Raw genomic sequence first — 23,097 nt, 5'->3', positions numbered from 1 at the left:
GGATAACATGTTCATCCCCGACTGTTGGCAGATAGCAGATCAAGCACACACTCATCTCACAAGTTTGTGAGACCTGTGAAGGTCCGGGTTAGAATAGGTCTTCAGCAACCCATGCTTGTCGTAAATGGCGACTATGCTTGTCATAAGAGGCAACTAATGAGATCAGGGTGGTCAGGCTTGCTGACTTGGTTGTCATCCTATCCCAATTGCATGGGTTGATGCTCATAATGTCAATCACTGGATTGTCTGGTCTAGACTTGATTATTTACAGCGTTAAACAACAAACAAATAAATAAACAAAAACATAAGTGTGTGAGAGAGTAAATGTAGTTTTACAGGGAAGTTCACAATGTTCCGATTGAATCAAGCACCACATGTATAATCAAATCTGGAACAGATTACTGAACCAGAGCATGAGCCACATACTCTGGAATGATGATGCACACTTAGAACAGCCAGTCAGAACTTCCTGTAAGTCAGCCATCTTGTGCAGAGTGACCACCCATCTTCATTTTTGTTGTCTTAGACGAGCATCAAGCATGGAGATATGTATTATGTCGATAACCATGACAACAACAACGCACACCCTAACCAAACATGACCAGATATAAAACATCTGTCGCACATCCCACATTTACAAAGCTGAAGGTAACTTCATCAGCAGTTTGTAACCAATGTCCTCTTTGATTGCTCTTAGAGCCATACTTTGTCAGAGTCTGATCCTGAGAATGAAGCGTTTCACTCCATAGGTCTTTGTCAGGTACAATGCACGGTCATGTGAAACTATCATCTGACAGAAACAAGTCTTCATAGTCCTCATCATCATAGTCCTCGATAACCGGGTCATCGTCCTCATCATCAGGAGCCTGGACCTTATTCTGACTGAGGGAGACCTCCTCTCCAGCTGCCTGTGAGGACGAGGACTGGTTGATGGCCTGCAGAGACGGTGTTTCCTCCTCCCCGTCGAGAACATCAGTCTCCTCGAGCTTCTCAAGCCTCCTGCAAACATATGGACTGATGTCAGGCTTCAGGCATGATGAAGAGGCAATGTAAGAAGACAACATCAGTGTGGATGATGACGAGGCAATGTAAGAAGACAACATCAGTGTCAGTGTGCATGATGAAGAGGCAATGTAAGAAGACAACATCAGTGTACATGATGAAGGGGGAATGTAAGATAACATCAGTGTGCATGATGGAGGGGGAATGTAAGATAACATCAGTGTGCATGATGGAGAGGGAATGTAAGATAACATCAGTGTGCATGATGAAGGGGGAATGTAAGATAACATCAGTGTGCATGATGAAGGGGGAATGTAAGACAACATCAGTGTGCATGATGAAGGGGGAATGTAAGATAACATCAGTGTGCATGATGGAGAGGGAATGTAAGATAACATCAGTGTGCATGATGAAGGGGGAATATAAGACAACATCAGTGTGCATGATGGAGGGGGAATGTAAGATAACATCAGTGTGCATTATGAAGGGGGAATTTAAGATAACATCAGTGTGCATGATGAAGGGGGAATGTAAGATAACATCAGTGTGCATGATGGAGAGGGAATGTAAGATAACATCAGTGTGCATGATGAAGGGGGAATGTAAGATAACATCAGTGTGCATGATGAAGGGGGAATGTAAGACAACATCAGTGTGCATGATGAAGGGGGAATGTAAGATAACATCAGTGTGCATGATGAAGGGGGAATGTTAGATAACATCAGTGTGCATGATGAAGGGGCAATGTAAGACATCAGTGTGCATGATGAAGGGGGAATGTAAGATAACATCAGTGTGCATGATGAAGGGGGAATGTAAGATAACATCAGTGTGCATGATGAAGGGGGAATGTAAGACATCATCAGTGTGCATGATGAAGGGGGAATGTAAGACAACATCAGTGTGCATGATGAAGGGGGAATGTAAGACAACATCAGTGTGCATGATGAAGGGGGAATGTGAGATAACATCAGTGTGCATGATGAAGGGGGAATGTAAGACAACATCAGTGTGCATGATGAAGGGGGAATGTAAGATAACATCAGTGTGCATGATGAAGGGGGAATGTAAGACAACATCAGTGTGCATGATGAAGGGGGAATGTGAGACATCATCAGTGTGCATGATGGAGGGGGAATGTAAGATAACATCAGTGTGCATGATGAAGGGGGAATGTAAGACAACATCAGTGTGCATGATGAAGGGGGAATGTAAGACAACATCAGTGTGCATGATGAAGGGGGAATGTAAGACAACATCAGTGTGCATGATGAAGGGGGAATGTGAGACATCATCAGTGTGCATGATGAAGGGGGAATGTAAGACATCAGTGTACATGATGAAGGGGGAATGTAAGACAACATCAGTGTGCATGATGAAGGGGGAATGTGAGATAACATCAGTGTGCATGATGAAGGGGGAATGTGAGACATCATCAGTGTGCATGATGAAGGGGGAATGTAAGCTAATATTTCTCACCTGCCACTGCCAAAGGTTGAATATCTACACATCTCTTGAACAAATGAAATCTGAGCTGAAACAATATCCAAAGAAAAGTATTGAGGTGCAAAATCACTCATGCATTATTCAGTACAATGCAATAGAAAATACATATGTTGTTTGCCATAGGTAACAGTGATCTTGTAACAAGAAGGAAATCTGACATGATTATGCATTACGAAACATTTCTTATATAATACATTATATTCTTATATAAAATACACATATTTGTCTGGAATGCAAGTGGTACAGGTTGACATGCTGACTGACTGACTGACTGACTGGCTGACTGACTGACAGACTGGCCTACCTGGGCTGTGTAGAGTGACGTTGATCAGGTTCATGTAGGGTAGGATTTCCGTACACAGCATCTTGGGATCCCAGTGGTAGCCTGTCACATAAAGCAGTGGAGTGGAGTGGAGTGGAGTGGAGTGGAGTGGAGTGGAGTGGAGTGGAGTGGAGTGGAGTGGAGTGGAGTGGAGTGGAGTGGAGTGGAGTGGAGTGGAGTGGAGTGGAGTGGAGTGGAGTGGAGTGGAGTGGAGTGGAGTGGAGTGGAGTGGAGTGGAGTGGAGTGGAGTGGAGTGGAGTGGAGTGGAGTGGCTTTGTACTGTATTCAGTTATATCACGGCTTGTCAGCTTGATATGGGAGGAGTCTGAAGTGACACAGGTGGTGGAACCCATGGGCACAGGTATGGTGCTGACAAACCTAGACACATAATCTGTGCTGACTGGGATTAGGAAACCCATGATCATAGGCTTCTGGCGTGCCCAAGGGATGCAACTCTTGCAGCGCCTTAGACAACTGGGCCACCTGTGCCCTCGTGTTGGTGTGATGTGAGTACAATAGCATAAAAAACAATAATGCCAAACACATTCAGAACACATTCACAACAAAACATTGTTCTATGATGACTTCATTTCTGGAGATTCGAACATGTGCTCACAACTTGATGATATTATTTTTGAGAGGGGAGTGTCTAGTGAGTTGTTCCCCATAGATGTATAGCTGGCCAATGCCAATAAACGCAATGCCCGAACGATCGCATCCAAAAGTGGGAGAGATATGACAATCGTCATCCGGAGAAAAGGTACAGGTAATCGACATAAGGATTGTGAGAATATGTGGGAAATATCCACCTGTGCATAAAATGGACTTGTCTGACATTGCCGAGGACGGATTCTATTGAGTGAGTAATCATTATTTAAATACGTGGTAAATATTTGTAAAGCTTGTACATTTTATTATCATCGTTAAAGAGGCTGAACACAATGTTGATATCTCACATAAGAAATATACGACTAATGGTTGTTGTCTATCATACAATAAAACACTGCAGGGAGATTAAACCACCAGGGGCTGCACCCCTCATGGTTTATTCTCAATACCGTGTTTCATATGGGATGAACGACTCCCACTCATCATTTATTTCTTAAATAAAGACAAGCATTTGTTGTCTTACCTTTAAATAAAGCACAAGCAGTTTCAGTATTCCTTTTTGCCTGTAATAAGAACAACATGATATTTTATCAAATGAACAACACAATAAGAGTGAGCTATTCATGGATTACTCTCAACATAAATCTCACTGACATAGGGCAGAGAACCCAGTGCTGTTCTCTTCAAATATCATCCTTGCTCTGTCAGCAGTGTATCCATGTTGCCAAATTTGTAAATTTTACAATAAATGAGCATTTCTGATTAAATGCAATGTTTTTATACTTACCTGACGCTACACAGTGCTTTAGCTTCCCTACCTTATACAAACAGACAGTACTGGAACAAAGAGACAGTTTAAACATACTACAGTCCGTGCCTCGGCATCCATGAGTTATCCCCCTTGGCCCCAACTCCTCATATTCTTCATTGGATGACATCAGTCGTAGAGGACACAGTGGCGCCAACGGTAAGGTGGAGGAGGAGGACAGAGTCCGGGTGGGCCTATAGGTGTAGCGTCAGGTAAGTATAAATCATTGCATTTAATCAGAAATGCTCATGTTTTACCTTACCTGACGCTACACAGTGCTTTATTCGACTGATGGAAGGCGGCCACACCATGAGAAGCGCCAGGCACACTGAAGAAGCACAACCAAAACCGTCTGTCAGGAAACCCAGCAGGCGACAGCAAGGTAGCGGCTCCCGGGACGGCAGGCAAGGGGATAAGATGCAGTCAAGCCCTCTCGTAACAGAATTGTGGTCTGATGGTAGAGAGAACAATCCTTGACAGAGGGTAAAAGCAAGGTATTCCGTGTCCAGCTCAAAAAGAGGGGAAAAAAACGGGACCAAAACTTTACTAGGTACCTACATAAAAGTACCGAGCAACCGAGGAACAGCACAAGGGATGGTCCTACCTTGGCAATAGGCGTCAGCGAGGCTAGTGGGGCCGCAGACAGCCACGCTCCTCGGAATTGGTACAATCAACTCCAGATTGTTGATGTGCCACACACATTACGAAGGAGTCCAAAGATCGGAAGCGGTTTCCTGGAGAAGGTGGGCGCCCCATCCTTGTAGAGAAGCTTCCACGAAGAGATGGTGAGTGGCCTCGAAGTTTGTCATAGAAGAACCACTCAAGACGTTCGATGGGACTAGCCACCACTCCAGGAACGGATGTAAGTCCCTTGCCAGAGGAAGAAGGGGACCCGACAGATCTGAGCACAGAAATGGCAGGAGAAACCTCTGAAGGGGACGCAGTTGAAGACGACCCCTGGACGTCAGATCCAACCCGAGGACAACAGCCCGAGAAGGTTCTCCTGACCCCGGATGGGATCACCGTGAACCGAGCCAGAGGAACTTGTATCAAGGGGAGGTCTGTCTGAAAGAGACCACCTATGAAAGTGAGATGGCTAGAGGGAGTCAGATCCGATTTCTTCATGTTGATGATCCCACCCATCCGATGGAGGAGGCGAAGGGTGAAATCATGCTGAAGAATCAAGGTTTGATTGACGCCGTGACTGAGGATGCAGTCGCCAAGGTAGGCTCCGAACCGAATCACCCTGCGGTGAAGGAACGCAATGATGGGATTGGTTATAACCTTGGAGCCGCGGAAATGCCAAATGGGAGCACTTTCCACTGAAAGTGTGGCTCTGGAAGATGAAGCGGAGGAAACGACGATGTGAATGTGAATGTGCAAGTAGGCATCCTGGAGATCCAGACTGTTGAGGTAGCCCATCAGTTGAAGGAGGTGGCACCGAGACCGGATGGAGATCATCTGGAAATGTGACGGAGGCGCAAGATAATGGAGGTTGAATAGTGCCAGATTGTGGATCATTCGTAGTTTGGAAGAACCCTTCTTGGGCACCAGGAAGACTGGAGAATAAAACCCTTGAGAGATGGAATCGAAGTCCAGGAGATCAATATTGGCCTCAAGATCCGGGACATCGCGGGGCCGATTTGGAGGTTCCAAGGGAATAGAAGTCAGAGGAGGAACAGCACAGAACTGCAGGCTGTAGCCGTAGCGGAGGATCCGGGTAATGAACAGATCCTGGAGCAGCTGCCAGTAGGTCTGAAGTCTTCCTCCTTCTGGAGACGGATGAACAGGGACAACTGGCGGAGGGAGTTGCCAGTTGTCGGGTGTCCGAAGAAAGTCACTTCTGTCCGCTTCAAACTGGTCCTCTTCCCAACATATGATTTTCGCTGCTGAGATAGTTGTGAAGAAAGGAGACGTTCCATGTTACTAAGGGACGAAACTGTTGTTGATTGGTATCCCAACTCTAAGCATCTTTGGCAACATCAATTGCGTCTTGAACGACGGATCCCAGGAGGACTGTTTGAGCAAGGCAGAGCGCCTACCCAAAGTCGACATGTGTACAGTCCCTGTTGTAGATCCAGCTTGTCTGCAATCTACATAGGTGTGTCTGCTTGATCAACCACATCGCAACTGTTTGAGGGAGGGATGGATGGGTCTCTAGATTATGGTTCCAGTGGAAGCTGATCTGAGTTCTCTTCCAGTGAACATGGATGTGGAGTCAAAGTGGGTTCAATGCTCTGAAGTTCGGATCGCTGTGATGAAGATGGAATCAAAGTAAGGCAGTTCTGTGGTAGGAACGTTTTTTTTCCTTGTTCGACTGTCGCTCATCCAGCACTGCAGTCATAGTATGAACCAAGGCTTGAAAATCGTCATGGGAAAGGCCAGACGACTAAGATAGGACAATTGAGATGATACCGATCCCGTCAGATATGATTGCTCGTTTCCGGCTACAATCGTGAAGGAGAACGACAATCCTGCTCTGGATTGTATCTTCTTCAATCCTCTGAACTGGCTGATCCACGAGGTGAACTGCGATCTCTTGTATGATCAGCTTGCTCTTGACTGTGTCTGTCTTTGCAGTTGGAAGATTCTACAGGTGAGTCTCAACTCTCTTGTGATCTTTGCATACATATCTCTGTTGGAGGGTTCGTAGGAGCTTTCTGATCGATGCAGATCCAACAGGGTTCGTTCAGATGTGTTCTAGAGAAGTCTGCAATCAGGAAGGATTCTGATGTATTGTCAATTACTAAGCAGAGCACCTGATCAGTGGTAGGTTTGCTGACAGTTGCCGACTGATTTGAGAAGGACTGCTTTCAGTGTTATCTTGTCACATTTTATTCACAGCAGAAGGTCCATGTTAAACTGACAACGATTTAGATCTTCTGTCATAGTCTCATCTATTGCACTTGCTCCAATATGTCTTGAATGCAGCCTTTGAGAGATCTTTACTTTTTTTCTTGGTGTGAGAGCAACGTCCCCGACAATCACAACATCTCAGATGAGTATCATGCATAGAGAATGTGGTCTTGTCAGTGGCTCCTTGGGAAAACAGTGGGTAATAAAACTAAACATGATACGTGAGGCTGCAGGTTCAATATAAGTTATGGATTCATATCAACATTAGATTCATATCAAAAGGCTAGTTCATAACTTCAATTGTTAAACCTTGGTCTTACAATTCAATTTAAGCTGGGACATTTCCTGCCCAGGGTTCCTGGTTAATGAATACATTCGCAGTTTTTCAACATGTAGTGTTAAGTCATAAAAGACCTGTGAAGATCCAGGTTAGAATTGCGTGGGTCAATGCTCATGATTTCAATCACTGGATTCTCTGATCCAGACTCCATTATTTACAGACCTCCATCACATAGCTGTAATATTGCTGAGTGCAGCGTTAAACAACAAACCAACATCACAAAGAGTTAATAATGGTGGGACACACCCCTGCTGTTACCTGTTTCTGTACGGTAAACCACTGAGACTTGTGGATCGGTCTCCATCCCAACCCTGTCCTCTTGCTGTCATGGCGAGCACAGTGGGAGTTGGAGTGAATGACACCCCTTGTAGCTATAGATGCAGCATAGTTCTCCATCGCTGAGCGAGACTGGGGACACAATAAATACACCTATAACCCGTCATATCTATGTGAGTACTGATACTGACACAGTTGACATCAAATTCTATCTTTGAACACACAATGCATTTAGAAAGTTCACTTTCTAAGTAAAGTACAGATTCTTGTACTATTCGGGGGATGAGTCCCATCCGGGATTCGAACCCACACAGCCAGAGTGAGGCACCTAATCGCCAGCACACAAAGTCAGCAATCTAACCCACTCAGACACCGAGGCTTCCACAAAACGAAAGTCCGACAACTGGTAGTCTAAGATGTCACAGACAGGAGATGCCAGACAAGCAGGCCATGGACTCTCAGTCAGGTGAAATAAGAATAGTATGAGGCAAGCTCTTAGCAAGTGAACTCTTATGTATTTATCATATTGTGATAGCAAGTTTATTGGATTGGATTATAACATTGTTATGACTATCATATGATAAATATAAAAGTCACTGTAGTTTTTCCAAAACATATTAATGAACAAACGAGCATTTTAGAGATATGTCTAACCATGCTTACCAAACATCTAGCATTATATCAAGAGAATCTGTTTCAAGCAATAAAATGTCCTATGTGCAGTTACCGCCCACTCTGCAGTGAAGAAGTCTGCATCGCTGATGTATTGACTAGCTCTCACGACGTCGTCGATGTCGGTGTAGAAGTCCACATAGTTCTGATGCAGGAAGCTAGAGAAATAGTTCCCGGAGAGGTGAGACTTCTCGACAACCTCCTGCAATTACAACACCACCACATACAGCATTGTCTGTTTGTTTCTGTTTGTTACTTATGCCCCAATCAGCAATACTCCAGGTAATCACGCAGCCTGTAAATAACCATGTCATATTATAAGAAACACACCACACCATTGGGATATGGTGACATGGAATGAACCAAGTGATCAACTCACCCCCAACAAAAGTACCGTACTGTCCCTGTTATAAGCCCATGTCTGAGCGCTAGTCCACCGACTGATTGACTTACGTTCTCCTTCTGCCGGTTTATAACCCAAATATGCCAGACAATCTAGGCCATTTTTTCACTCAACTTGGAACAAATTGCATCAGAATTTATTTCTATTAATATTATTTATAATTGGTGGCCATATTGGATTATGCAATTAGACATATTTCCCAAACTGGCATTGCTTGGGACTTTTAGAATGTTGCTTTGGGGACCTTGTAGAAACGCATTGTGGAGAAATAAATTCTGTTGCAATTAGAATTGTGAAAGTGAAACTTTATTTTGCCTGGACTACAACCCGAAATTTTTAAGTCCTTGTTGGGATCAGTGAACACAGACCAGCAAAGTCAGCAACCAAGCTGAACAGTAACAGCTGTCTTCACTTCAACAATTAGCATCTCATTAGTCTATATTTATGTTTGTTGTTTGCTTTGTATCAAAAGATCAGAGGTAATATAGCATAATGAACACTCATATATTTATATGTTTTATGTTTGCTTGCTACTTAACGCCACACTCAGAAATATGACTGTATGACTGTAAATAATTAAGACTGGACCAGACAATATAGTGATTGACATCATGAGCATCGATCGACGCAATTGGGATACAATGACACGCATCAACCAAGTCAGTGAGCCTGACCACCGGATTTATTTTTTTGAGTGATCTTGTGTTCACGGAATGAGTTTAGTCTGTATACTAAGTGACAGGTACCTGGGGACAAATCTCCAGTACCCAATGAAAACGTCCCGTTATCTGACAGGGTACTCACTTCAGGGTTGAGGAGCAGCGGGTCCCGGTCGTGTTCAGACAAGCGTGATGGCAGCTGGCAGTGGTCAGGGAACTCCTTGGGGTCCCCTCCTACAAGACGGTGGTAGAATGATTTATATTTGTTTGTTCGTTGTTTAATGCCGCTCTCAGCTTTATGACGGTGGTCTATAAATAATCCAGACAATCCAGTGATTGACATCACGAACATCGATCTACTCAACTAAGATATGACGAGACGAATCAACCAAGTCAGCGAGCCTGACCACCCGATCCCGTTAGTCGCCTCTTACGACGAGCATAGTTGGCTTTCACGGCAAGCATGGGTTGCTGGAGACCTATTCTACCCCGGATATTCACGGGTGGGGATAGAATGAACATCATAATCATCTCCATCCTGAATACAGAATCTCGTCATCATGGCAACAGACTTCACCCAACATGCCTGAATGTGAACATAGGCTGGAATACATTCCCAGTATCGGACAAAAGTGTCAGTTGGTTATGTATGTGAGACCTAGTTTATCCTGTCTCCAGATCTCTTGTGACTGGATTGTTTGGTGGTATGTGACAACCAGAATATGGAGAGTCAAGAACACAGCATGTGCGTCAATCAAGACATTTCAACTGTATTGTGACAAATTCTGGACATTCATGGTGCACCAACTTATGTAATGAGGCCTCATATTTGTGGCCTCATTTTTTAGCACCCACATATTTGACTAATTGTAATGCCTTCGATGATCATAAACCTAATCATGTGTGTTTCAATATATTTTGTCAATTATTCATTGATCTTGTGGGGTTATTTACTGATTATATCTTTTAGTTCTGTATCAATAACTGGGTTACCTTAATGTGTCAACTCGGGAATCAAATCCCAACAGCCATACTTGATTAGTGAAAAAAACAGCAATATAGCTGGAAAACAGCATTCACTCCACTAACGTTTCGTACGTGCTCGTATCAGCACTAAAATTGTCAAAGCTATAAGTACTGCCGTGATTCACCTTTTCATCTGAATAAAGGTAACTGTCCCCAGATTTCTTAGAAATCAAGTGCCGCCTTCATGTTCATTCATGCCTTATGTGCCACTGGTGGGGCAGGATATGCTCATCAATTTGCGAAAGCCTGGTATCATTTGATAGTGATTCATAAACACATGCTCATGACAATACATTATAGTCGGAATCGTACTCTGCTTTTGGCAGAAATTTCTATTGAACATGGAAAGGGTTTTGCCGCTTAAGCTAGATCCCCAAAACTTATCCCCTTGACTCAAAAATAAATAGATCCAGGAGAATCCCTGTCAGTGATATGTATAGCTTACGTTTACAGTACAGCACTTTGCCGATAGCGTGGAAGAGGAAGCAGGAGGTATCCCTGTCAGTGATATGCTTACGTTTACAGTACAGCACTTTGCCGATAGCATGGAAGAGGAAGCAGGAGGTATCCCTGTCAGTGATATGTATAGCTTACGTTTACAGTACAGCACTTTGCCGATAGCGTGGAAGAGGAAGCAGGAGGTATCCCTGTCAGTGATATGCTTACGTTTACAGTACAGCACTTTGCCAATAGCGTGGAAGAGGAAGCAGGAGGTATCCCTGTCAGTGATATGCTTACGTTTACAGTACAGTACTTTGCCGATAGCGTGGAAGAGGAAGCAGGAGGAATCCCTGTCAGTGATATGCTTACGTTTACAGTACAGCACTTTGCCAATAGCGTGGAAGAGGAAGCAGGAGGTATCCCTGTCAGTGATATGCTTACGTTTACAGTACAGCACTTTGCCGATAGCGTGGAAGAGGAAGCAGGAGGTATCCCTGTCAGTGATATGCTTACATTTACAGTACAGCACTTTGCCAATAGCGTGGAAGAGGAAGCAGGAGGTATCCCTGTCAGTGATATGCTTACGTTTACAGTACAGCACTTTGCCGATAGCGTGGAAGAGGAAGCAGGAGGTATCCCTGTCAGTGATATGCTTACGTTTACAGTACAGCACTTTGCCGATAGCGTGGAAGAGGAAGCAGGAGGTATCCCTGGCTCCTATTGAGGACCCTGCCTCAGAGTTTGTGTCTTTTTTCTGACTGGTCTCATACTTGAGTCTACGTCCGGAGCCAGAAGAAGACTTCTTCGGTGCTGGTCGATGTGATGTACACTTGGGCTTTAAGTCTAATGTATCTGCAAGAAAAACAGAGCAGCGCTATGGGTCCAAATTCTCAGTGAGTGAAATAGAAATTGGGGCTTATGAGCACCATATAAACAGCAACCACCTGTGCATCCCAGTTATCTACTGCGTCCTACTTAGAGGATCTTACACCAGCTTGAAGTATACATGGTATTCATGGTGCAGGGACTTCAGTTTTAATACTCATGAAAACATCTTTTCCAGCTAAACTATCATTCTAAACAGTCTCCTGATTCTGTAAAATTAATCAGGGGCTCCCTTGTACAAAGTTGCAATTATTAACTGTAAATCTCTGCTTAATTTGCATTCAAGAGGAATTTTGATCGGGGTAAACATGTCGGTGCACATGTTTCTGATATTTGCACAGTGTGCGCATATTATTTTTTAGTTGTTCTAGACATTTGAGTGGCTGATTGTCAACCCTGACCTTTCCAGGACTACTTTTGCGACGTTCCTTTGTTCATAGTTCGATCAACAAACACCATGTTTGTTTACCCTGAAATGCAGCCAAACAAAGGAAAACAAACTGAAGTAATTTTAACTGGTAATTTTGTTTGAAGCACTTGAGCAGAAGACAATATTTTGTTTTAAATATGCACATGCATCTCCTCTAGGTAAATCTCAGCAAACTGAAAATTATTTTACTCAGGGTAGAAAGTTGCAATTAAAATTTTGATGTTCCCATGTTTAACATGGCAAGCAACAAGGTGAGTAATGGCTGTATACATAGCTGCTTGTTTCAATCAAGAACTGTGTAATTTAATTAGATGGTTAATTTTAGCACTGTATCATCTGACCAGAACCAAAATGATGCTATGGTCGCAATGGGTCCAGGTATTTATCCAAATAAAATGAAAATAAAAATAGGCAGGACATTCACATCTTCTTGAAGCAAGAGAGATAACTGACTGTAAAGCCCAGTTAACACCCTTGCCCAACTCGGCTGAATTCCGGGCTTGATCAAGTGCCACCAGTGGCTATTACGAGTTATGTCCCTTCTCTGTCCCTTCTACTGACCAATCAGATTCTATGTTTGATATCAAATGCATTTGCTGCACACAAAACGGCGGCCCCTAGTAAAACAATCTGATCATAATCAAGATCTATATTGTAATAAAACGGTTCTTACTTCCTGAAGTGCATCAAAACATGTGAGCACCTTGATAAAAACATGAAAAGATTTGAAAAAAATCTTTTGACGCTAAGTTGTCGGTACACATGCTTTGCACAGCAGTTTACATACTGGATGTCTATTTCGCAACATGATTTTGACTGGACTATGCATAGACTCATTAGTGCAGCCAAAATATAACTCAATAAGTCACAGACTATTTTGGCAAGGGTGGAAACTGGACTTTTAAAGTCAGTTAACTCCCTTGCCTCGGAAGGATGGGACAATCGAGGATGCCAGCCGAGCGGTACTAACCCATTCCTCCTGGTCTAGCTCCAGATACATCTGTGTACACCTACCTTGACTACAGGCAAACTGCAGGGAATTGATGGCAGACCTCACGTCCCCTGCACTGGACATGGCTATAGACTCTATGACTGGGGAAGATGGGATGGCAGATATTGACCGCTGAAAAACATCACAGGTGTATGTGCCAGTGTACCTCATTGGAAATAGTAACAGAGATAAAAACTAATACAAAATGTGATACATATCTGATTGCTTAATATTTAAAATGGAAAGATTTCCTGATATTCAGGAATGAAACTGAAGGATGCTTGTCCTTCTGAATCAACCAACATCATGGCATTCATGGCATTGTTCTCTTTCATTGTGCTTAGACATTTTGAAAAAAGTTTTTTCATGAATGTCCAATTATTGGTTTTGCATTAATGAATGCAGAGCTGCAGTCACAACAGTCACTCTGAGTGAGTGAGTGAGTGAGTATGGTTTTACGCCGCTTTTAGCAATATTCCAGCAGTATCATGTCGGGGACACCAGAAATGGGCTTGACACAATGTACCCATGTCGTGAATCGAACCCGGGTCTTTGGCGTGACGAGCTAATGCTTTAACCTCTAGGCTACCCGACCACCCCACACAACAATATCTGAAGTAAATGTGACAATACATGTTATGCAATGGATTCCAAATTCAATTTAGCTTGTCAAATTTACAAGTAGCCTAGTCCTACATTTAAAATAAAGCTTATCTCCTAATTGAGCTGTTCAAATACGATACTGTAATCAATAAGATGAAGGAAAATTAGGTCACACTTTTTTTATAACTTGCTCTATGGATCTGCTGACTGTACATATTGTTGAAGTGAAAAAGAAATTTCAGAATTTCTCTAAAGCAAGTAAAAAAAAGAAGAGTGATCTGTTCAGTCAAAATACAATTTTATTACTTTCACTTCATATAAAACACATACAGATGGTTGGGAATGTATTTTAGGCAAAGATAGCCCAGTGAAGGCTAATTCTCTGTGATGAATTACCTCCCTTTGCTATGACAGGATCTGCTGGTCATGGGTCAGCATCCCAGATTCAAACCAATTCTGATTTATTTTGGTCAACACAATACTGTGACAGGATTCACAATAATTCTTAATGTCTACAGCATGTATCACCGCAGGCTTTTCTCCCAAATTAACCTGACACGCTTCGATACAACAGAAATGTCTTAGAACCAGCAAAATGAATTGAATATTTTTCAATAGAATGATCAGTTTAATCGTGGAAGGATGTCAGGTACCTGATTATATTCTGAGTTTGCGATCCGAGCCAATACTTTGACCATCATGGTTGGCGCCACAGGGTTGAAGCTGATACTCTCAATACATATCTCAGCCTGGAGGTCTGCAGGGAAGAGTTGTCTCTCATTGGATTCTCCACTTGTTGTGTCGCTGATAATGAACACCAGAGGGCAGCGTCCAACCTGTCTGTACTTCCTGATAAGAAAGACAACTCTTGTCATAGCACAGAACAAGGTGTAGTCAAATCAACATGATAGCTTTAGTCACAAACTTCAAGTTTGTGGTTGGACCTCATTTTCATGCTATATTTTCCACAATTACTATGATCTAATCATCTTGTGTTGCATGCATTATTCATATCATAAGGCCAGTTACCATGGTTCAAAATATAAATGGGTAGGGAGGCAGGATTTGACGTTTTATTCCATTTCCTCATTAGCTTACATTGGTTGGTTTGTTGTTTAACGCTGCACTCAGCAATATTACAGCTATATGACGGCGGTTCATTAGCTTACAAATCAATAAGGATGATAAGCAAAAACTTGCTTCTTATGTACCCCCTCCCCTCCCCTCCTTTGAAAAGATGGACCCAAAAGCCAGGGTGACATTGGCTATGCCACCTCTGTGAGGCTGACAACACAATACAAACAACTTTAGGGGTAAGCCTGTCATGAGAAACAAGACAATCATCATGTTTGAGTTTACCAGCTTTAATACACACATCAAATGCTTGTATCATGCTTGTATCATGCTTGTACCATGTGCACAGTACCTGAGTATGTTGTGAAATACTGAACTGTCACGGAAGAAAATGTTGGGTAGTTCCTGAAAATGGAAATAACTGTAATGACACAAAGACAAGTTACCTTGAACATGTGGAATGGAACCTATCTATTACTCAGAGAAGATACAAAACAGTTTGTATGGACTGTATGGCCCATGTGACAAATCGAAACCCAGGTCTAATGCATGATGAGCAAACGCTTTCACCACACAGCTACCCCACCACAGGGGGCGATTTAACTGCTGGCCCGCTGGTCTGTAGCCAATTAAAAATACGAAAGACTTGCTGAAACATAGAGTAGATGGCCTGTGTGGGTTGTCAAAATTTCACCCTTTCTCTGTGCATGTTTAAATTTTTTAACTGAACACTGCTCGTGAATCATGTAATTTAGATGAGAACCCAAAAATCATCTTGGTAGAATGATGCAACCAGCGGCCATTTTGTAATGTTCTGTACAACAACATCTTTATTTGCCCATAAAAACGCCACGAAGTGAGGCAAATGGCAGCCAAGGTTTATTCTCAGAGTGCTGAAAAAAGTGTTTCAGGTGGAGTTCTAAAATTTTTGGAGCCCCCTGGATAACTCAGTCATGGCCTCAAAGATTTAGTTTTGGGCCAGGTAGTGTGAAGAAGGGCGGGGTAGTGTGAATAAGGGCCTGGTAGTGTGGAGACGGGCCGGGTAGTGTGGAGACGGGCCGGGTAGTGTGGAGAAGGGCCGGGTAGTGTGAATAAGGGCCTGGTAGTGTGGAGACGGGCCGGGTAGTGTGGAGAAGGGCCAGGTAGTTTGGAAAAGGGCCGGGTAGTGTGGAGAAGGGCCGGGTAGTGTGGAGAAGGGCCGGGTAGTGTGGAGAAGGGCCAGGTAGTGTGGAGAAGGGTCGGGTAGTGTGGAGAAGGGCCGGGTATTGGAGACGGGCCGGGTAATGTGGAGAAGGGCCTGGTAGTGTGAATAAGGGCCTGGTAGTGTGAATAAGGGCCTGGTAGTGTGGAGAAGGACCGGGTAGTGTGGAGAAGGGCCGGGTAGTGTGGAGAAGGGCCGGGTAGTGTGGAGAAGGGCCGGATAGTGTGGAGAAGGGCCGGGTAGTGAGGAGTAGGACAGGTAGTTTGGAGTAGGACAGGTAGTTTGGAGAAGGGCCGGGTAGTTTGGAGAAGGGTCAGGTAGTTTGGAGTAGGACAGGTAGTTTGGAGTAGGACAGGTAGTTTGGAGAAGGGCCGGGTAGTTTGGAGAAGGGCCGGGTAGTTTGGAGAAGGGCCAGGTAGTTTGGAGCAGGGCCAGGTAGTTTGGAGCAGGGCCAGGTAGTTTGGAGAAGGGCCGGGTAGTTTGGAGAAGGGCCGGGTAGTATGGAGAAGGGCCACGTAGTTTAGAAAAGGGCCAGTTACTTTTGAAAGGAGCAAACACTGCTGGCTACATACAAATTTGTTGTTTATCTGACACTGCACCAACCCATTTAACATGTGCTAGTCCCACCTCATAATTACTATACGTTAAAGTTGCACAATAATACATTTATTAGTGAGAAAATGTACAACTTTACGGATAACAACATTTTGGTGTAGATTCTTACACCGTTATCAAGCTGGAGTGACGACAACCAAGTGATGAGAGGTATAGATACATGACATGTTGTGATGAGCAGCAGATTAACGTTGACAACAACAGGTAATAGGTAACAAGTAGCATACAGATAATTGGATGAAGCCAGATGTACAGTAAGAATAACAAATAGCACATGGTAATGAAGCACACAAGTAATGAAGCCAGATGTACCGTAAGAATAACAAATAGCACATGGTAATGAAGCACACAGGTAATGAAGCCAGATGTACAGTAAGAATAACAAATAGCACATGGTAATGAAGCACACAAGTAATGAAGCCAGATGTACCGTAAGAATAACAAATAGCACATGGTAATGAAGCACACAGGTAATGAAGCCAGATGTACCGTAAGAATAACAAATAGCACATGGTAATGAAGCACACAGGTAATGAAGCCAGATGTACCGTAAGAATAACAAATAGCACATGGTAATGAAGCACACAGGTAATGAAGCCAGATGTACCGTAAGAATAACAAATAGCACATGGTAATGAAGCACACAGGTAATGAAGCCAGATGTACCGTAAGAATAACAAATAGCACATGGTAATGAAGCACACAGGTAATGAAGCCAGATGTACCGTAAGAATAACAAATAGCACATGGTAATGAAGCACACAGGTAATGAAGCCAGATGTACCGTAAGAATAACAAATAGCACATGGTAATGAAGCACACAGGTAATGAAGCCAGATGTACCGTAAGAATAACAAATAGCACATGGTAATGAAGCACACAGGTAATGAAGCCAGATGTACCGTAAGAATAACAAATAGCACATGGTAATGAAGCACACAGGTAATGAAGCCAGATGTACAGTAAGAAGTACAAATAGTACATGGTAATGAAGCACACAGGTAATGAAGCCAGATGTACAGTAAGTATAAGGATTAAAAGGATTAAACAGCTGTGACAAGCTGATTGGCACCAAATTAAAATAGTCTATTGCTTGATTAGATCCTCATAGGTAGACCAGATGTAATACCCTTGATCTCTGTTAATCAAAGGTTTGTGACAGCGGATTTATATACCTTCTGAGAGTTTTCTTTTTGCAAAGTCCTGATGTTTGGTTGAGAGGATTTGGACTTTGTAAAACTAAATTTGGAACAAAATTCATGTTCACTCAGGTGAGCTAAGAAAGGTGGTTAGGACCCACTGGAGCCCCCTGACACTGGCACAGATTTTGACGTGGAATATAGAACACAGCTCAAACAAGTTCTCACCTCAATAAAGATTATCTTGTGACTAGATGAGTGGGAGTCGCCTATCTGCAGAGATGAGTATTTGTTGGCTCGGAGCAGGAAATTCTTGAACTGCGTGACTTGAGATTCTGAATAGCCAGTGTCTAGACGGGAGTGTGCTGGACAGAAAAGTACATAGCTTCACCATAGTATCTAACCCTCTTGGAACTGATGTGCACTTACTTGATGACAAGTGAAGTAAGGGAGGTAACCCTGGCGCCTGACATGAACAGGGTGAAATACATGATTTCTGATTGGATAAGTATGTTTATTATGTACAGACAAAGAGACTGATTTATAAGCATGGAACGAACACTAGCAATATATGTGTTCCGGTCAGAACAAAAATACTGTGTGTGAAAATTCCTATTTGACATTTCCGTTAACCATTGTTAACATTTTAAAAAACAACAAAACAGAAACATTGCTCATAAACACACCCAAACATTGATCCGTTCAACAGAAACTTTTCATTACAGGGTCGGAACATTTTCACTGCAATTTATGTATCTAATCCTGATATATTTTCAGGTCAGAACTAAATGTTGGCGGAACAAAAATATGCTTACAGGCCCAGTGAAATACCATGCTGCAATTATACATGGATACCCTACATAGTATACTATAGCATAGCTGAGCCGACCACCACTTGTTTGGTAGGGTAATAAGTGCCATCTTTTGATGTCTTTTGGTAAGACGTGGCCAGATCGGACCACCAACCTTCCCTTCTCTGATCAGACGATTAACATTCCAGACAATGGAGACAGTCGACACCCCACATGGACATACCGGTACATGTTTATTGCTTACCAAACGAATTGTATGCTGAAGGCAAGAGCTGCTCTGAGTTGTAGCTTGGCTGTATTGGGTTTGTCCATTCCTGTACCTCTAGCCCGAGCTCCTTGCAGAGCACTTGGACAGTGGCAGTCTTTCCTACCCCAGCGGGGCCTGTTAGAAGTAAGATGGGGGCTCCATGCTGGAGGTAAAGAGAGAGAGAGAGAGAGTGATGGAGAGTTTAACGCTGCTTCAAACACACTTTTAAGTGATATCCTGATAGCTTAGTACAGGGTACCAGTTTGTTGAATCCCTTTAGCAGGGGCATGGTGCTGAAAAAAGAATAAAGTAAATCACTACGAATAAAGATTATAAAACAACAATCATCAGATCCTGATGTGACTAAGGAGCATAACTCTACACAGCAACTTCTGATGAGAGCATGCATGTCTTATCAGTCACAGTGTAAAGTAAACTACGGTTATAACGAACTCAAGGGGGACCACTAATTTAAGTTCGTTATATCCGCCAGACATCTTGGATCAAGTCATGTGACCACATCATGTTACTCGATAAATAACCCGATAATAAGTGTGCACTGTACATGTACTCTGGTTATTCATCATACAGAACATTAATAAGGTGAGTTCGCTACAACCGTTAGTTGCGTGTCCCTCGTATCCATCAATTTTATATGATAAAATATACAGCAATGGCTGGGACAAAACAAACATTTCGTTGTATCCGTCACTTCATTATAAGCGTGCTCATTGTATGTAGTTGACTGTATCTTGCAATTAATGAGGTCAACAAGAAGTCTGTTCCTTATACATGCCAACATGCTGCTGGGTTTTAGGTTTTGCTTGTGAGTGCATGTCAAACACAAGTTAGGCTATAGCCCATGTCCAGTCTGGTATGTTGTCCCTATGTAACAGCAAATAGTTTGCAGGTCAAATGTCATAAAGTGGGTTTGAGTGACTCCAATCAAGTCTGATAGGACTGCCTATTAGCCCAATCTCATTTACATAGGATCTTTTTCTCCGATATGACATGACCATGTTGCCTGTCCAAAACGCCTAACTTTGCATGCCATGGACTTTGCAACACCAATAACGCTAACAGCTTCTGGAATAAAAGTCAAAATTTTAGTCTGGATACAAAAAAGAAACATGGCAACCATAATTCAATCTTAACATATTATGTTTTTCATAGGCATGTTAAAAGATGTGTGTAAAGTCATTAAACATGTTAAACTAGCCATGTGTGAAACTAACCTTTGGTGCCGACTTTGTCCTATCTCGAAGCCATGTCTCTACATCATCAACCTTCTTCTTGTGAACTGCTAAATCACCCTGGATAAAGAGGCAAAGCATAAGGGTCCATTGAAAATGAGAGATGTGCAAAAATAAATAACATGTAGACTGCTAAACATATAAACATGCCCAAGTGTAAGCATGGTAAGTAAGAAACAGCTGAAACATGTAGCTGTGTGTTTCAACACTGTTCAGCATCATTAACTTGTTTACACGACACATTTGGGTAGTATATCTTACCTTATTGCTAGGCTTGTGTTTATCTGCCCATAGATCATCACTGGATATCTTCTTGGGTTTCTTCCCTGTGGACGCTGTGGAGAGTCGATGCACAGGCTCAGGACGTACACTGTCTCTCGACCGCTTCTTGCTCTGAGACAGTGGAGGATCAGACAGCTGCGACGAACATGCTGGCTTCGATGGGAGGAACGCAGCAAAGTCATCAAATGATGAACTGACCCATTTAAGGGACTTCTAGAACCAGAAATTGAATTCATGACATGGCGGGATTAATAAATTGTGTGACTCAAGCTCATGTATTACCTGCAGTCACTGCTAGCTTGAACTTGTCTTTCTGCATCAGAAGATTTAAGAGTTATGATGGTATATTATTTGCTCAGATAAAAAGACAGAAAGAAATTTTACTTGAACCAGGCTTCAGGCTACTGGTTAAATTCACAGATACTTGCATGCTTAGACAAAATAAAATATGTTCAGATGCCCTACCACGCTGACCAGCCCAAATCAGGAGCCTCCGATCCATAACTTTTTTTTCCAAATTAGATCATGACACCAGCTTTCTTAACAATCCTGTTATTGTTAGTGTCTCATGAGTGAGCTTTTCATTCAATTATGTCAAACATTTGCTAAAAGGTAAAAAAAATCTGGACCAGACAATCCAGAGATTGATATCACGAGCATCGAACTACGCAACTGAGGTATGATGACATGCATCAACCAATTTGGCGAGCCTGACCACCACATCCTGTTCCTTGTATATGCACTATGATGAATCATGTGTATTACTGGTGTATAGAGCTCTTATTGATAGATTGACAAATGACTGAATCAACATATCAATACAGCTATGATACAGTATACAAGGTTTTATCTTCGTTTTATCCCAAGCACAGGGATAGAACTTGGCACTTATCCTACAGTTCTTGCCAAGCTACCCAGTAATTAAGGTATCATAAGGACTAGTAGAAATATGCCATTTAAGGGTTTTGCCTCATATTTTATCATTATAAGGAGTAGTGGTCTAAAACTGTTAGTTTCTATTCCTGAAAGCACCTCCAATATTTGATTGTAAGTTCCTGATGAGATATTAGGGTCAGATGTACCAGTATTTACCATGTTTACCATGTTTGCTGGTATTACTTCAAAATGACATGTCAAACCTCCCATTCTTGGATTATAATAGACATAATCACGATAATAGATATAATATGGTAAACCATGAAAACTCAAACATTAACAATCATGAGAATAAATTTCATGTAGAATGCTGTTTTTACAAACAAGACCAATGACATTGTGATAGCACAGACAAATCATTAGCAGTGTCTTGAGCATATTTTGGAAACAATCCTATGCACACACAGAAATTCCACACATGTTTTAGGAAACTTATCATCAATGTGATCAAGACAATGACTAAAGGTATCATTTGCAGGCACAGTACCTTCTTGGATGGGACAACTTTTACAATGGAGATATCTGCATCATCATCAAGATCTTCAATATCAGCAGGTCTGCTTCTGGACTTCTTAAGAAATCCTCCCAAAGTAGACTGCTGGCCATGTTTGCTCTGAAACATATAATATGTCCGTCAGTTTGTATTACATGTTATAAGCATGTTTGCTATAAACAAAGTTTACTGTATTGATCATGTTGACAACTATGAATATGGCAGTAAATTACAAAGAGTAGTAGCATGTGAAGTAACCCACAAGCACATCACGCTCACTGAACCGTAAGTATTGGAGTTAAAACTCAGCATTGCATCTGCAATATCTCAGTCCGCACCCTTCAGTATGTTCATCCGATGTTCCACACTGGATGCCATTGGAAACCAAATTTTGTTTACTCTTTGTTTTCTCGTGGTTTGTCAACCATTTGAAATGTTGCTACACGTGTTATCAGTTGATACCAAGGACAGATAGATGACTTGAGATGTACATGAAGGTGGCAATCATTCATTTATTCATTTTAGCAAAGATAACATACTTTTCATTTCATATTAAATTGATACTGTTAGAAAGTTAGCTAGTTTAATTGCTGTCACTGCACTCAACAATAGTTCAGCTATATGACTGGCCCATAAATAACCAAGTCTGGAACAGACAAACCTGTGATTAGTATTATGACAATGACCCACATCTCTGGTGTGGACATGCTTGTAACAGAGTAATGATACACATAGTGACTCATTGTACTGTCTGTATATCTGTTTGTTTGTTGTGTAAGTTGAACAGTAACGTCGCACTTCGCAATATGACGAGTGTTCTGCTGGCCGGTTGGATTAACTCATTAGCCTAGCTAAGCTTCAAACTGCCAACGTGTGTTCGATCCTCCACTCATCGAAATCCGAAAAAGTGCGCCCGGTAAATTGCACTAATGACTATTCCCTAGACTGACTGAGTGACAGACAATATACATAAGGAGAAGTTCATGGAACTGTTTCAGTTTTCGTAAGTTACTCAGTTATTGAGTTAGTGTGATAACAACTAAACGGCTAACTACAACGAACTGTTGCTTACCATTGTGTTTCCTCAACTCTACATTAACAACAGCGTAAGGACTATCAACTGTACTCTCCAATTTCAGCGTGTCAATACAGTATTTTCATTTGAACAAACGATACCACGACCGACATTCGAACGCGGCGCCATGTTTGTTTTTAC

The 23,097-nt window shown here is 42.4% G+C and overlaps 1 protein-coding gene across 1 annotated transcript; it reads right to left on the bottom strand.

Annotated features, from left to right (window-relative positions):
* Positions 1-311: 311 nt before the first annotated feature.
* On the bottom strand, positions 312-23,097 carry LOC124147589 (cell cycle checkpoint protein RAD17-like). Its single transcript, XM_048400603.1, has 17 exons — positions 22,954-23,097; positions 21,876-22,001; positions 20,432-20,665; positions 20,153-20,230; positions 18,915-19,080; positions 18,087-18,223; positions 15,256-15,308; positions 14,483-14,678; positions 13,250-13,358; positions 11,578-11,772; positions 9,599-9,687; positions 8,447-8,593; positions 7,702-7,851; positions 3,963-4,002; positions 2,813-2,893; positions 2,482-2,536; positions 312-999 (listed from the first exon to the last, which is right to left on the bottom strand). The coding sequence occupies exons 1-17, from the start codon at positions 22,954-22,956 to the stop codon at positions 774-776; spliced, it is 2,085 nt and encodes a 694-aa protein (XP_048256560.1). The 5' UTR covers positions 22,957-23,097; the 3' UTR covers positions 312-773.

The sequence above is a fragment of the Haliotis rufescens genome, unplaced genomic scaffold (assembly GCF_023055435.1).
Source record: "Haliotis rufescens isolate VD_foot unplaced genomic scaffold, xgHalRufe1.0.p SCAF_2, whole genome shotgun sequence".
Taxonomy (NCBI): Eukaryota; Metazoa; Mollusca; class Gastropoda; order Lepetellida; family Haliotidae; genus Haliotis; species Haliotis rufescens.
The sequence above is the reverse complement of the archived record's forward strand: the minus strand, read 5'-3'. Positions and strand labels throughout refer to the sequence as shown.

Excerpts from the sequence above, each read along its gene's own strand:
- LOC124147589 (XM_048400603.1), bottom strand. Across the intron at positions 18,224-18,914 it reads TTCAGCATACAATTCGTTTG|CACACTCCCGTCTAGACACT; the intron begins GTAAGCAATAAA and ends TTTTCTGTCCAG. Across the intron at positions 2,894-3,962 it reads TGCTTGTGCTTTATTTAAAG|GCTACCACTGGGATCCCAAG; the intron begins GTAAGACAACAA and ends TTTATGTGACAG.